The 16,664-nt window shown below is 39.5% G+C and overlaps 1 protein-coding gene across 6 annotated transcripts in view; it reads right to left on the bottom strand.

Annotated features, from left to right (window-relative positions):
• Positions 1 to 2,544: 2,544 nt before the first annotated feature.
• N4bp2 (NEDD4 binding protein 2) overlaps positions 2,545 to 16,664 on the bottom strand; it is an 81,288-nt gene continuing 67,168 nt past the window's right edge. For all 6 annotated transcript variants that reach the window (XM_057771740.1, XM_057771745.1, XM_057771741.1 and 3 more), the window contains 4 exons: positions 15,186 to 15,374; positions 13,331 to 13,499; positions 7,116 to 7,239; positions 2,545 to 6,048 (listed from right to left, as the gene is read on the bottom strand). In XM_057771740.1, the coding sequence (XP_057627723.1) occupies positions 6,003 to 6,048; positions 7,116 to 7,239; positions 13,331 to 13,499; positions 15,186 to 15,374 (528 nt within the window). In that variant the 3' untranslated portion in view covers positions 2,545 to 6,002. The remainder of the gene's footprint in view (positions 6,049 to 7,115; positions 7,240 to 13,330; positions 13,500 to 15,185; positions 15,375 to 16,664) is intronic.

The following is a 16,664-nucleotide window of genomic DNA, read 5'->3' as shown; positions in this document are numbered from 1 at the left end:
AGCAGTAGACTCTTAAAGGTTCAGAGTAATTATGTATCCACTCAGTGTTCACACTGTTGATCATCTTTTATTGTAGTACATTTAGCTTTGTTTTGCTGAGCTAGTACCCAAATAAAGTCCACAGATTGCAAGCGGTTGACATATTTCAAGTCTTGATGTCTAAGTCCTCCCTTCATCTGTGTGGTTTTATTCATGAAATTGGATTTGAAGAAATCATCTTGTTTGCTTCCTGTTCTCTGTATTTTGGTGGCTATGCCCGATGATTTGTTAGTGCAGTCTTCCACAATTCCCAGAAATTGCTGGGTACAAAAGCTTCATTAGGCTTCTTCTTCCACAATGAGGCGAGTTTTCTGAGATCTGCATTAGCCTCTGCCAGGTAGCTAACAATGGCATTAGCAGTCTGGGAATACTTAAACTCAGCTCACAGCTACTGGGGGGCGGAGGGTGGGTGAGGGGTGTTGCTTTTTACTATCATGGGTTATATGTCTTTAGGCTACTGATATGTGAAAACCAAAGATTAAAACTTCTGCTCATGGCCAAGACAATCTTCCTGCATCCTTCTGGAGTGGGAAGACAAAAGTATTTCATTTATTCTCATCCCTTCAAGGATAAAGTCCTTTAGGGTGCTGTTTTTTTGAGGGTGTCTCTTACTAATCCTAAGTGTTCTGGGCTTTGTCGTCAGTCTCATACCCCAGTTCAAGCTGAGTTGTGATCAGAGGCACCGACTGAGAGGGTGTTTGCACCCAGTTCTGGCATAACCCTAACAACTTGCCAACTACGCGATGTTTTCGGAGAGTTAATACCTTCACTCAGATCTGTAGTTGTCCCCAGTCCCCAATGTGAAGTCCAAGTATATACAAAACATGTACATATCTCATATTAGACAGGTCAGGCTGATGTGGCGATCCCAGAAACATGATTAGGCTTAAGAACCCTTCAAGGAGCACGGACTGAAAGCCATGTCACTAAGTCTTTTCCTAAGGAAGACCACAAGGCTGCAGTCCTCAAGTCCTCTTGCGATGAGAGCAGGACTTACTTCTCATTTTCTTTAGAGGGCATCCTAAATTTCTCAGGTTTTTTTTTTTTTTTAAATGTTAACACTTTAGATGGATGTAATTAACAGGAGAGGCACAAGGTAATAAGCAAATGGATTAAGCATTATCACAAGAAATAACCTACAGGCCTCACCTAGTCGCTACAACTAAGCTGTCAAATCAAAAGTGATCCTGTTAGCAGTTAAATTATGAACCCCAAAGCCATTTCCTCGGATATATTATTAAAATTACCAAAATACTTAAAATCAAAACAGTTAACATTGTGGGTTTTCCTTATTACTCTTCGGTATTTAGAAATTATCAACCGCTTGCTAAAGAAACACAGTGAGCACTAATATCTACATATTTATCATAGTAAAAATGACAAGGCAGAGACTATTCATTTTCTTTCTTCCAAGAAAACACTCAAAACTTAGCTGAATAGAGGGCAGGCAGTATGAAATGGGTGCCTTCCCAGCCTTTCTTGAAGGTACATGTGACCACATGACTACATTAGGGCTAATAAGATGCAAACAGAGATGTCCTACAGCAGCTTCCATAAACAACCTTCCAGAGTGCTGGCGCTGACTACTGTACTTCCCGACCTCCTTCCAACAAAATGAAGTGGCTGGAGGCCCAAGTATGGCAGAAAACTACAAGGGCTTAAATCCTCCAGAAAGCCTCATGGAAGAGAGAGCTCACACCACTCTTAAGTCTTTATTGCTGGAATCTAACATCAAGAGAGAAATAAGTCATGATGCTGTGTCTGCAGTACTTGGTACTCCCGAAACACTGGCTTTCTGTAGATACAGGACAAAGGCAACTTCATAAATGGGAGATTTTCAAACATGCTAACCAGACACCCTGCCCTCTTGTCTTTTTCTTAATTATTCTTATTTGAGACAGGGTCTCACCACCACTGTCTCTTCTGAAACGAGCTATGAAGACCAGGCTAACCTTGGAATCATGGAGATCTGCCTGCCTATGCGGCATCCTGACTGCTGGGGTTAAAGATGTGACCACCATACCTAGCTCACTTTTCTTTTTTTAGGACATATGCAGCTGTTACACACTAGGGATCAGTTAACTCTTCTAGTCCTGTGTGTCTCTATCAGTTGAATTGGGGTAGCACCATCTATGTAAGAAAAGCCCCTAGAGACCCACAAGTAAACATGTGTGAACATGTTAGGTACTGTAAGTCACTATACACATACTAACTGGTGAGAGCAGAAACCTAAGAGTAGATGCTGTCTTACACTGTATCTTCAGAACAAGGGCTCAATAAATACTCATTGGATAAATATTTTAACATCCTTGATAATTGATAAATTATTCTGCTTTTTCAGCTGAATAAAGCTGATGTAAAGAGTATTATTTGTGTTCCTAATAGGCATAAATAGTAGCTCCTAATTTTGATGTCAGTTAGACAATGCAAGGGTGTGAAACGAGAAGGCCAAATGTGAACCGACCCACTTATAAAAGCAACACAAGCTGGCACAGTTGTTCAGAAATGGAAACTTTATGACACTGTTCCCAGAGAATCACAAAGATACATGCAAAAATATTCTTTAATATAAAAGCCACTAAAGCTACCACATCAAACGAAAGATTTCTTCACATTGGACTGTGACTAAAGCATTTTATTAAATTAAGTGTGTAATTTGCAAATGGTTTCATAAGAAAATTTAAAAGCAAAGTTATAAACATTTTCAATAAAAAAGTACAGAGTTGACAGCAAAAAATCACGTTTTTATAGTACAAACAAAAACACTGCTTCTAATATATACTGTCTGAGCAGCTTATAGTCTACCTTCAACCGCTACCTGCAGTGTGGCACAGTAATGAGACGTCTGGGGTAAACTCAACAATAACAACAGGTTCATCATCTGACCACAGAAGTCAACCGCTCAGCTGTGAGGACACAATGAATGAACGTCGTCATCATCTAACTGAGGTCATGAGGCCTTAGGACACAGAGGTTCTAGCCTTGCTTCTCTATTCCCAAGTAATACTGTAAACTTAAATTACACTTTAAAAAATAAGCACCATTAACATACATTCTACAACCTTTTCCTTTTAAATGGCACTTGGTTTTGGCCACACAGACATTTAAATCTGTTTTCTTTACAAGTAATTAAAAATAAGCAACATTTAAGCACAGCACAGAGCAATATCAAATGTCACCTCATTGCACAACGGAAAAGCACTCAGAAAAAACAGCACACATTATTTTTGTCTGCTTCAAACGTTTTCTTGAGAGCAGCTAAAACACTGTCAGAACAATTTCTTGAGTTTCAAAAGTTTCCAATTGCCAGCTCAGAAATAACTAACCTTGTCATTACACGTGTTCTTCTAAAGCAAACAGAACACTTGAATTTAAAGAGAAAAAGAACAAAGGACAGGAAACCACCCAAAGGAACTGGAAGCTTTCCTTCTCCATATATGTTAGAATACAATCATTTCAGCCCCAGGTTCCACCATGTAATATGGACCGTATTTAAAAACAGGATTAAAAGTAGTGTGGGAATACTAATAAACAGAAGAAAATTTCAACTCGAAAATAACAGCGATACATGAAGAGCTAATGAATGTCAGAAGACATGCTCAGGTTGTCTCCCAGGAGTCAGGAATGGGCTGGATGGTCCTGAGGCCCTGGCCCCGCTGCACTCCCACCACGGTGTGCTGTCCAATCTCTTCTCACACAGGGCTGACAGCAACAACAGACTATTAGGTGCATGGAACTGCTACCAAGATCGTCCAAGTTTTTTGAAGAAATTCTGTACTTTTAAAATGCTTTAAAATATTAGGTTTACAAAGAGCTCTTCTAACCTGGATTATTTCTAAACCATCTTTATTTCTGACATACAAAATTTAGAAGTGGAGGGAGGGGAAAACCCATGATCCCCAAAATATCTACCTTTGGCTGGGACATGAGATTCAGAGATTGACAAAAGAAAGATCAGAGAATGTTCTTTCATAATTGTAACTGCTTAGACAATACCAGATAGTAGGGTGGGGAGAAATTTTGGGACTACAAATATAAATATATATATATATATATATATATATATATGTATAATGTTCAAACTTTGTGTATTTATAGATAATAATTAAGGAATATGAAGCCAAGCATGGCAAAACACACCTATAATCTTAACATTTAGGCAGGTAAGGCAGAAGGATTATGAGTTTGTGGCTGACTTGCTGTGCATAGTGACGTCAAGGTCTCTATTAGGTCACTACTCCATCACACAGAACAACGGCTGGACTTCTCAGAATCAGGCCGTGCACAGCATCAAGACAGCTGTTTCCCCTTGGCCTCCAACCACAGTGCACCAGGCTTGTACTTCTCTTCATTGCTCCCTTATTAATTATAATCACAGTAATATAATAAGACTATCTCAAGTACTCAAATGTGAGTTTTTTTAAAAGATGAAAAATATAAAACACAGAAAAAGAGTATGTAGCTGCACACACTCCAATAACTGCAGGTTTAATACTGTTTCTCACTGTTTAAATCGTATTAACCTGAAAACAGAAATAAGCTTACTTCATTAACTACTGATTATGGTTTTTGTACTAAGTTATAAAAGAGAACTGCTTTTTTTTAATATATATAACACCTCTGAGCACTACCAAAAAGTGTGAGACACTACTGCAATTTTTAAAACAAATTATTACAAGTCTAAAAATATAACTACTTGAATATCAGTAATCACTAACCATTTGCAGGTAATAAACATGGATCTTTGTTTTTATGGCATAAAATTCAATGGTAAGGCTCTTATTTTAAAAGCATGATTCACAAGATGTAAGAACGTGGTTCTGAGCTTTATTCCCGCTAATATATCTGTTCTTTGGGGGCTCACTCTGTCAGTATTCTTCAGTGCAGGGCAATGCCGCATTCCTGATGAAGGTGATTTTGTAAGCCAAATAAAAAGCAACATAATTGTTTGCAAACATTGTATATGTTGAAAATACTCTGTATATCCAAAGTTAAATTTATTTTAACTACTATCTCATTATAGAAAAATTACACTTCACCATACTAAGTCTGTATAAAGGAAATTTACATTCTAACAGGACACTGGCCCAACAGAAGCCAATGAGACTTTTCTTTCAGAAAATTGGCTCCTTTTCAAAATAAAGGTAAAAAAATCTTTCTAATTACAAGGGTTTCTTTTACAGTTATACCAAAGTATGTTTTCACACTTATATCAATAGGATTTTTAACTCACGTAGCTTAGAAATGACGTTACAAGTATAAAACAGCCACTTAGCACTGTCTGGAGTGGCGCTCGGATGGGTCCACAAGCAGTCCTGTAAGCAACTTCTCCTCTGAACTGAGACTGCAGCTTAGTCTCAGACCCCGCTTTCCTCCCAGGAAATGCACAGCACAGAACAGCACAGAAGGGAAGGGATCAAGATCACAGACACAGAGGAAAGGATAACCGAGTGTCCGCCCATCTGCACGGGACAGCAACGTCAAGTGACTCTGTGTGACAGGCTTCGAAAGCAGAAAGAATCCGTGTTCTGCTGATCATCCTCCCCCTTTACTATTTTGAACCCAGTACTTTCTGAGAGCCAGCAACCAGGTTTCAAAAGCACAGTGGCCCTCACAGTCTTCTACAGACTTCTCTAATACGAAACTGTTAACACAAAAGGCAGCGTTTTCATTGTTCTTGTTTTGTGTTTTTTCCTAAAAACAAACTAGAGTACTTAAGACTTTTAAACTGCAGGTGATAATTTTTAGGCATATTATAATCAATAAAAATTATTTTTAATGTTTTACCAAGTAACAGACTGGCATTTGATCCAGTAAAAAACTTTCCTTGGATTCTGAGAAACCTTTTTCTTGTTTTATATTCCTAACAAAACACATTTGAGAGTAGAATTGACTGAATTACTGCAGATAAAACCAATTTCAGCCTATAAATCTTCATGCCTCTAAGTCAGGGCTTTTAAATCTTACTTTAGCATGACCTTCAAGCACCCTGGCTTAATTTCAGAGAACCTGTGGAAATGAGAAAAGAGTTATTTAAAATGTAAACATTTCAAACTTAAAAAAAATATATCTTTTAATCAATTCAAATGACCTATACTTAAATTTATTACTAACACTGCATCTTTTATTAACATCCAAGACCAATAATGATTTATGGTCAAAGCAAAAACAATCCTAAAGTTGTGGGTTATTCCTAGATCACTGGTCAATATCATTTACAATTTTTCCAAACTTCTCAATCCTGAATCTGACCTTCATGAGGAAGAGCCTGCTGTATGAAAGAGAAGATGGTGTATTCCATTGTTTCTGGGCATCAAGAACGCACCAAGGAGAGCCCTCTGATACACAGACAAGTCTCATTCGTCTGGCCATGTGAGGCTGTAAACTGTCCTGTGTCAACCTCAAGAGGCACACCAGTAGCTGAGACAGTTGTTAACATGACACAACTCTAGCCTAGCCAACTCACCTGCAGAACTAGTCCCGAGAGACTTCTAACTTCATTAAGTAATGTCTCATTGCACGGCACATACAAGTCTCACACTAATTGAAACTGAAAGACTGGAAGAAAGGGGAGAGACTCGAGAAGTGGTATTCTCAAAGAATCTATACTTGGAATCTTTCTTGTCTGCTTCTATTACAGACTACAAGGGAAAAGGGACACTTCATATCTGTCAATAAAAATTATTAATGCATTTAACTTATGAGGACATATCATTCACTTAGAACTTCTGCTAAAGTTTAAACATACCCAAATTATAACTATTTCAGCCAGTGTCCCACACACTCTATCTTTCAAAATGAGCAAGTCTTAAGACTCATGTGTCTAGTTCTGCGGGATAGCACATTACAAAGGAATGCAAGAAGATTTTGTTTTTATAATTTTAAATTATAAAATGACAGAAAGTCTTAGCAGATCATCACTGACAAAAGCCTTCTTTTCCTTGGATTTCTCATCTACCAGACAAAACACATCTAGCAATAAAAGCTATCCTCTAATTATTGATCTGCGACTGACATCAAATAGCTGGACTAAGTCCTAGCTTTGAATATATAAGCACAGCAGAATCCGCACTCACCTGAAACTGTGGCTTGTGAGGTATTTAATGACAGCTGGCTTGATGCGAGCAACTCCTCCCTGGCTGTGGTTCCCTCTCCCCGTAATCACAGAAAGGTAGGGCTTACCGCCATTCTGCTTAAATTCTATTAAAATAGGAATTGGAACAGTTAAAATAATTTTCTACATTCTCTATTTTAGTAGTACAAAATCTACTCAAAAGCATATGAAATTACTTTCATGTGTTTTAGGAGATTTAAAATTTGTTTTTAAACCACAAAGAGACCCACAGCAGTTTATCATTGAAAGCCATAAGGACTAGGCCTAGCAGCACACACTTGGCAGCAGAAGCTGAGAGACATAGGTTGTAGACTTGGAGGCAGCCAGGAGTACAAGATGAGTTTGAGTCACTACACAGTGAGACTCTCCCAGGAAAGAAAAATAGTAAATTCAAGTTAGGAGAGCAATTTCTATCCTCTACAAGTCTTTCTGAATAATAATGACAACAATATTAATTATATCTAAAAGTTATTACACACATGGACTCAGACAATGCTTTACAAGACGTATTTTTGTGAATTAGAATCTCCCTAACAACCTTATTAATGAAATACTTTAAAGCCAACCAAACCAGTATGAAACACAATTCTGCCACAAATGGACTGTGTGGCCATGGGCAAGCCTGTTTCTCTTCACACTGGAAAGGGAGACGACAACAGCCATCACTTTATAGACTGTCTTCCAGGTACAGCTGGCTGTTAACATAGCCCTACTATCAAAATCTGTTAAATTCTTCCGAGAAGAGAACTTTTTGAAATACTGAATGACACTGATCTCTCTCGCACGTGCTCTCTGGCTTTTTGAGACAGGATTTCTCTTTGTAGCCCTGGATGTCCCAGAACTCACTCTGTAGACCAGGCTGGCCTCAATCTCAGAGATCCACCTGCCTCTGCCTCCTGAGTGCTAGGATTAAAGGTGTGCACCACCACCCAGTGACACCGAAATTTTAAAGAATGCAGTTGCTACTTCATATTTAACCCTGATAAGGTAAATATATAAACCCTGAAATCAACAACAGCTCTATAGAATATCAACAACAAAACCAAAAAGTCCTAAAGTCCTATTAATAATAAATACTTAATATAACAAATTTGTTTCACATTCATAAATAGACTAAGTTTTATCTTTAGTATAATATATATATAACATTATGAACATTTCACATTCTGTTCATTAAGTTACCTTAATAAAATGGAACCAAAATATTATTTTCCAAGTCTCATTATATACAGGGCAATACTTGGCTTATAATTTTATTTATTTATTTACTTATTTGAGACAGGGTCTCACCGTATTGCCCTGACTGACATGGAATTCACTATGGACACCAGGCTATCTTGTAACTTACAATGATCTGCCTGGACCACCATACCCAACTAGCTCGGAATTCTAAAGGCTATGCTGTTAGGACTGGAGAGTCATGAATCCAAGGCCAGCCTGGGCTGCCTACACAAGAAGGGCCTATCTCGAAACAAACTGAAAGCTTTCATTTTAATTTTCTTGAATCCATTCTCATCACTTTCACTTCTGCCTCAGCAGGCAGGTCGGTCCCCATCACCTCTCTACTAACAGTGCACAGCTGCTCTGAAAATGCTCTCTGGGTGATTCACATACTTCAAACCCGGAGCAGCTCAAAAGAGACTTGTCTAGCTAATGTACATGCTTACTGTCTAGAATACAGTCTGTTCCTGATATTTATCACCTCCGAAATACTCTTTAACTTAATCTTAAGTACATTCAGATTGCTAATAACTTTAAGTTACAAATGCTCAAATGATTCCCAAAAAAGAACTCCTCTAAAGAATTATAAAAAGCCAAGCAGTGGTGTACACCTTTAATCCTACCACCTGGGAGGCAGGAAGATCTCTGTGAGGTTGAGGCCAGCATGGTCTACCTTGTCTACCTAGTGAGTTCCAGACCATTCAGAGAAACTCTGTCTCAAAAACAAAAAGATAAAAAAAAACAAAAAACAAAAAACAAAAAAACAACAACAACAACAAAAAAAAAACCACTCAATTTTCATCTTATTAATGACAGTTCTCCAATTACCTGAAACGTGTTATGGAGCAATCTTTTTGGTTTGGTTTGGTTTTGGTTTTTCGAGACAAGATTTCTCTGTAGCTTTGGGGCCTGTCCTAGAACTAGCTCTTGTAGACAAGACTGGCCTCGAACTCACAGAGATCCATCCACCTACCTCTGCCCTCCCAAGTGCTGAGATTAAAGGTGTACATCACCACTGCCCGGCTGCGATTTTTTTTTAAATTAGAGTTGAAATAACATTTCACTCAGCTGATTAACGCTTCGTGTTTGCTTTGTTTCGTTTGTTTTTTCTCATATAGGCCCTTGCTGGCTTTGAATTCATGGTGATTCTCCTTTCTCACCCTACCAAGAGCTGAGATTACAGGTATGAGCCACCATGTCCCACTTGATATGTTTGCTTCTTTTATTTTCAGACAGGATCTTACTATACAGCTCTAGCTGACTTGGAACTCGCTATGTAGACCAGGCATCCTCAAACTCAGAGATCCGCCTGTCTCTGCCTTCTTAGTGCTGGGATTAAAGGGATGCACCACTGTGCCAATCTGATCTATGTTTAAGTAGCTATAAACCCAAAGGTTTTCCTTCCCTTTATTTTTCTTTATTTTTACTTTTAAAAATTAGAGTTCTTTATCTGAGATTTCCAGTCTTTATTTCGCTGACTGTATTTCATGGTAATGTCTTGTTCCTCTTCCCCATGAATCCCTATTACTAACTGCATCCAGCTTGTCTGAGGGTAGAAAGACTTCACAGGTGGGTAGGACTTCACCCACAAGGCACACAGGACACAGATGTCTCTATTCATCCGCAGTTTAGAAAGTGCTTGTATATGATGGCTAAAACTAATGCAAGGATACCCCCAGAGTCCTCCCAGCCCCAGACACTTGTACTCAGCAATCCTGCCATCTGGTGGTAAGGGGTAGACACGCACAAATAACACAGATGGCTTTGGCTTCAGAAAACTATTTGCACCTTGGATCTGAACAAACACTACCCTGGGCAAGTTACTGAAGTCTCTTTTTTCCTATAAATTTTTATTTATATAAAATTTTCATATAATATTCTTCATTTTCAAACTTTACAGTTCAGCTGGGCCTGGTGATGAAGGCCTTAGTTGCAGCTACTTGGGAGGCTGATGCAGGATGTTCACAAGTACAAGGTCAACCTCCGCTACACCAGCCTGGGCAACTTAGTGACATCTTGTCTCAAAATAAAAAACCCTTATTCAGTCGTGTTTGTCGTTTTTTGGTTCTTTAGCATATCAACAATGCTACAGCTACACAATCAACATTGTTGCTTCCAGTATTCCCTCCTCTCAAAAGGAAACCATGTGACGGTCAGCAGTTACTTCATATTACCAGTTCCAACCCAAGCAATCACTAATATTTCTGTCTCTAAGGACATTTCATGTAAATGTCACTTTTTGTACTGGTCTTCTTTTATGTAGCATTCTTAGAAGTTCATCCATGTATGAGAACTTCATCTTCATGAACAAGTAAAACTCCATTAAACAGATGTACCTCACTCTGTTTACACACACACACACACAAACACACACACGCGCGCGCGCTCATGTAGGAAAGAAGGAAGGGAAAACATTTCACTAAGACTGAAAGGAAAGACTGTATGATGACACTTACATGTGGAGTCTGAAAGGTCAAACTCCTAGAGTGGTTCAAGGCAGAACAAGAAACAGAATGTGGGTCAAACAAAAGGCATAACTTCTCAACTGCAGGAATGAGTTCTGAGATCTAAAGTACAGCGTGACAGCTATCAACATTGCTACACTGTAACGGGTAAGACCATGGCATCTGCTTTGCTCTTAAAGTAACCCCTCACCCACTCATTGTCTTACTTTTCTACCTACTGGACAGAGACACTGTAACCATGGCAACTTATGGAAGAAAGTTTATTGGGAGTTTACAGTTTCAGAACTTACAGTCCATGACCACCATGACAGTGAGCATACACAGTGCTGAGCAGTAGTTGAGGGCTTCCATCACTATCCAACAGTAAGAGCCAGAGAGCTAACTAGGAACGGTCTGGCCTTGAAACATTACCGCCTACCCCCACAGACACACCTCCTTCAATAAGGCCACATCTCCTATCCCTTCCCAGTCCCACCAATTGTAGACTCAAAATACATGAGGGGAGAGGGGCCACCTCATCCAAGACATCTCATTCATACTTCTGTAAGTAACCCCAATAAACTCACTAATTCACCAAAGTAAGCCTTGGTGGAGGTGGTAGCTTTTCTGTCACAGATTCTCTATCAGGGCTGAGCATTTGTTTTTATCTCCCAGAGTCACACAATACCATTTCCCAAGGCCAAGATTCTAGTTATTAAAAGTACTGGGGTACTGGACTAGAGCGATGGCTTGGCAGTTACAAGCACTCGCTGCTCTTACAGAGGACCCACATTCAGCTCCAGCACACACAGAGGCTTACAACTATCCATAACTCTGACTCAATGGAATCCCAAGCCCTCTTCTGACCAGGCAAACAAATAGTACACATATTTGTGCAAGCAAAATACTCATATACATAAAATAAATTTTAAAAAATGTAAGTACTGAGGTAAGAAGACTACAAAACAATTTTAGCAAACAAATGCAGAATTTAAAAACAATTATAACTTGATGGATATGGTGGCACACACCTTTAATCCTAGCCCTTGGGAGGCAGAGGCAGGTGGATCTCTGTGAGTTCGAGGACAGCCTGGTCTACATAGAGAGCCCAGGACAGGGAGAGCTAGACAGAGAAACCCTATCTTAAGAAAAAAAAAAAAAACAACAACAAAAAAAAAACGTTTTGGGGCCGGAGAGATGGACGGCTGATGAACAGTTAAGAGTAAAGCTTTTCCAGAGGATCCTGGTTCAATTTCCAGTACCTACATGGCAGCTCACAACTGTCTGTAATTCCAGTTCCAGGGTGTCTGACACCCTTACACAGATATACACGCAAACAAAACATTAATTCATATAAAGTACGAATAATTAAATCTTTAAAAAGTAAAATACAGTGCTGTCACACAAACATAAAGACCTGAAGTCAATACCCAGCACCCATGTAAAGCTCAGAGCAGTGAGTTGTGCCTGACTGTAATAGCAGTACTGGGAAGACGCAGACAGAAGGGTCCCTGGGTTTGTTGGCTATTCAGCCCAGGGAAATCAACAAGGTCCTAGGTCGGTAAGAGAGCCCACCTCAAAAAATAAGATGGAGAAAACAGAAAAGGAATTGTATATACTGAACAGAGAGGTATTGCATATATAGAGGAGATATTTTAATGGGTAGGAAGGATATAGAATAAATTTTACGATGTTGATTTCCATTAGAAAAGAAAGGTAGAGAAGAGATTGAGAGAAGTCTAATAAGAAGCATTTTAAAAACGAGAAACAGTGAAACGCCTGCACTTGCTATGGGATTCATTGGTCTGTGGACATTTCTTATATTATTCTGTAGCCTCTTCAACATAGCTGCAATGTCTCAGAATAAGTTGATGAATTTTCAATCTTACATATCAATCCTACTTCATCACAAGTGGTACGACTGAATTGATAAATGTACAGATAAAATATGACAATGTAGGGCATCTTTATAATTCAAAATTTCTCCAGTAATGACAAACAGGTGACTTTTAGTATCAGTGTCCGAGATAACTCAAATAGATTGAGCTTTCTATGAAACACTACCAACTGATAATGAAAATGAAGCAAGATGCTATACCAACATGAAACTTCAAGATCTCTAGCTGAAGACCATGGAAAGATGCAGAATTTAGGAAATTACAGATGGAACCTTTCCTCCTGACCTGTGTGACTAGACACCAGCAGAAGGAAGGAGCAGGGACACTGCAGGCACGTAGACAGCCTGCCTGTGGGAGCGATTCTGCAAAAACCCTATCTCCTTACTTTTGTACTGAACAAACATCTACTGCAGACGATAGTCAAGACAAGTCCCATTTATAAGTCACAGAGGATTCCCACATTATGCTGTACCTCATTCTTTAAGAGATATAACAAAGGGATATAAATAATTCCGAGAAGGAAATCTTAACATCACAGATAGCCGCAGTCTGCACAGACAGATCCTCTGCAGGTGGCAAGGTCTATCAACACTAAGACATGAGCACATTCCTACCTTCTGTTTTCCATTGTAAAACTGCCGTCAGGTGCTCTATAGCTTCATCCACATGCAGCCCATGCAGGTCTAAGACATTCTGCGGCAGCAGAGAGGCATTGACTTTCTCAAAGATCTCCACAGCAGCGAGGTGATTGGCTTCTTTCATCTTCTGCTCGTGAAGACTGCCCTTTAATCATAACACATCACCAACAGCCACTTATGATAACCACCACTTAGTTCAGTGAATCTTAACCTTCCTAATGCTGTGACCCTTTTAACAGAGTTTCTCATGTGGTGGCGACCCCTAACCACAAAATTATTTCTTTGCTACTTCATGACTATGATTTTACTACTGTTATGAATCATAATGTAAATATCTGACATGCACGTTTCAATTCGTGATCCATAGGTTTAGAACTGTTGATTTAGACAGTCAAGAAGCAAAAGTGCCCTAAATAAAAAAACAGAACATCTAACATCTTGATGTAACAAGCTAAAAAACAAAGATGAATCAAACTTTGGAAAAATTCAGTAACTAAATAATATGGTTCTTAAACTACTCCATCATAGTTTGTAAAGTAAAAATAAAAAATTCTTAAACAAAAATCATAATAGGAAACTTAACAATATTTAGCTTAAGAAAGAACCAAATGGTTTAATGCTTGATTAATAAAGTGTATTCTTTGATAATCCTGGGCCACAACTTGATGCTCCCTTCCAACACCTTCTTCTATTTATCCGCCCCACAAGGTCTGCTGTCAGGCTTCAAAGGGCTATACTAATATCACACCTTCTAGTCAACAAAAGAGTAAGCTTATGAAGCCACAAAAATAAAAAGGGTACTTCTTACATGACTATGCAAAAAAAGCCCAGCCCAGAAATTTTATTCTCTTGAAAAATATTACCATCCTTTTCCTCTTTGTAACATAAAAGTGATGCTTGGAGGCTAGGGGGATGGCTCATGGTTAACATCACTTGCACAGCAAGCTTGAAGACAAAGAGTTCAAGTCAATATATCAATGTAAAAAGTTGGGCATACTCATATTTGTCTTAACCGCAGCACTAGGGGAAGAGACAGGTAGATTCCGGAGCTCAAAGGGCAAGCTTCTAGTTCCCCCTGTCTTACAGTAATAAATGGAAAGTGATAATGGAAGATACCTGGTGTCCTCCTCTGGCCTCTGTATGCACAGGAATATGTATTCAAACACTCCTGTGCTCATACCAAATACATACACAAATAACACAACACACACACAGATAAGTAAGCAAATAAAATGCCTTATTTAAAATCCAAACATTATTATAGACAATGTAAGAAGGCTCATGTGATTCCAGTCTAAGACAAACTTTTCTGCTTTCTTTCCTTCAGGAAACTTCATGTTCAGACATACTACTGAATAACAAATGCTCAGGAGATCACTAGATAATCTGATTTAATCTAAAGGAAAAGAGAACAAGCCATAATCCCCCAGCCTAGAGGTAAAGGGCCATCTTCCCAGGAACTTGGGACCTAAGGCACAAGAATCACAAGTTCAAGGCCAGTCTGGATAATTTTGTGAGACTCAGTCTCAAAATAAAAGATAAAGAAAAAAAGAAAAGGAAAGGAAAAGCAAAATAGAGGGCTGGATGAGAGCAGCTCGCACTGACGACGGAAGAGCGGCTGTAGCTCGTGAAGCTACACTACACAAGCAACGACTTTCCTGAGCAAAGCACACAAATCCCACAGTCACAGGACTCTTCCATATTAGCCCACTTTATACGTCACTTATATAATCTCTATATTCATTCCCAAACAACTGTTAAGCCAAAACTTTGTGTAAGTATCATGCACTTCAGACTACTTGAACTGGTAAACAAACTGTAATCACTTTACCTGTTGAGCATAAAAGGTGGCCACATTCTTCTTGCCCATGCGGTAGGCTTCCTTGGCCTTGCTGTAGCACTCCATCCTCTTCTGCTGGTGCAGGAAAGCCTCCGCCCTGTAGTCATCATACTCGGGGTACTCAAAATCCTGGAAAGACGAGTCCCCTGCCATATCATCACTCTCTCTCTGTTTCTTTGCCTAGGAGAACACAACACGTAATACACAAATATAACTGCAAAACGGATGTCTTATCACCAGAAAATGCATATATAAACTGGGCTGTGAGCCAGGCTTGATGGTACAAGTCTGTAATCCTAGAAATTAACTGGGAAGCAAAAGCAAGAAGATCACACAATCAGATGTGTTGAGGGTGGTATGGTCATAAACAGGCAGGACGATCAGGACACACTTGGCTACACAGTAACTGGAGGCAGTCTGTACATGAGACTGAACAAAAGTAAAACCAGCCAGGCTCGGTGGTGCACACCTTAAATCCTAGCACTCGGGTGGCAGAGAGTCAGATCTCTGAGTTTAAGGCCAATACAATCTAGCCTGGTCTATGGAGAGTTCCAAAAAGGGGGGAGGGGGAGAGGGATAAGAGGGAGAGAGAGAGGGAGAGACAGAGAGAGAAAGAAAAAGAGAAAAAAGAAACAAAATGAACAACTAGACATCTTTTTCCTCAGTGTCTACACTGTAAGTCAAGCACGCACTACCACTAGCTTTTCCATGTCAGTAACATTACCCCTTCTTTAATCACTTTTAGGAAACACTGAAATGTTCTTCAAAATCATTAAAATATAATCAGGACATAAATCAAGCCAAAAGATAGAAGGTAAGATAGAGAGTTATAGGAATGCAATCAGCATAGAAATCCAACTTTTGGTTTGTGGTGAAGCCTATCCCAAAGGTTCCAAAGTCTTGGATAGTGTTGCACACCCATCCTCCCAGCACTCAAGGGCAGAGGCAAGAGTTCAAGGTCATTCTTGACTGTGTAAGGAGTATAAGTCAGCTAGATATACATGTCTTGCTTTAAACAAGCAAACAAAAAGTTTCAATGTAACTGAGAATTTTCAACTTATGATTTTTAAAAGCTAATTAAAAACAAATAATTAAGAGAGAGAGAGAAGTCGCTCAGGGGGATATTTTTACCGTCCCCTTGGGTCTGTGCCATGCCAGGAGAGAGTGTCACCACTCGCTGTGGGCCCAGTGGATCACGGTAATAGCAAGGGCCTCCAGAAACTATCCAACCAGTGGAGTCTCAGCCTCACCTGCACCTAGACCACTTATAGCTGGAGACTTAATACTTTCTGCACCTGGAGGAGTGACCGCCGAAGCTGTTGCCCCGCCTGCATCTAGAGGAGCAACATCTGAGTCTTGGGCCCATTTACACCTGGAGAAACAATCACCAGAGGCTCAGTCCTGCCTGCAACTGAAGGAACATTCGACAGAGCCACAGCCCCAAGCCACACCAACTGAAGGAAAAGGGAC

This window comes from Chionomys nivalis, chromosome 6 (genome assembly GCF_950005125.1).
Source record: "Chionomys nivalis chromosome 6, mChiNiv1.1, whole genome shotgun sequence".
Lineage (NCBI taxonomy): Eukaryota > Metazoa > Chordata > Mammalia > Rodentia > Cricetidae > Chionomys > Chionomys nivalis.
The sequence above is the reverse complement of the archived record's forward strand: the minus strand, read 5'-3'. Positions and strand labels throughout refer to the sequence as shown.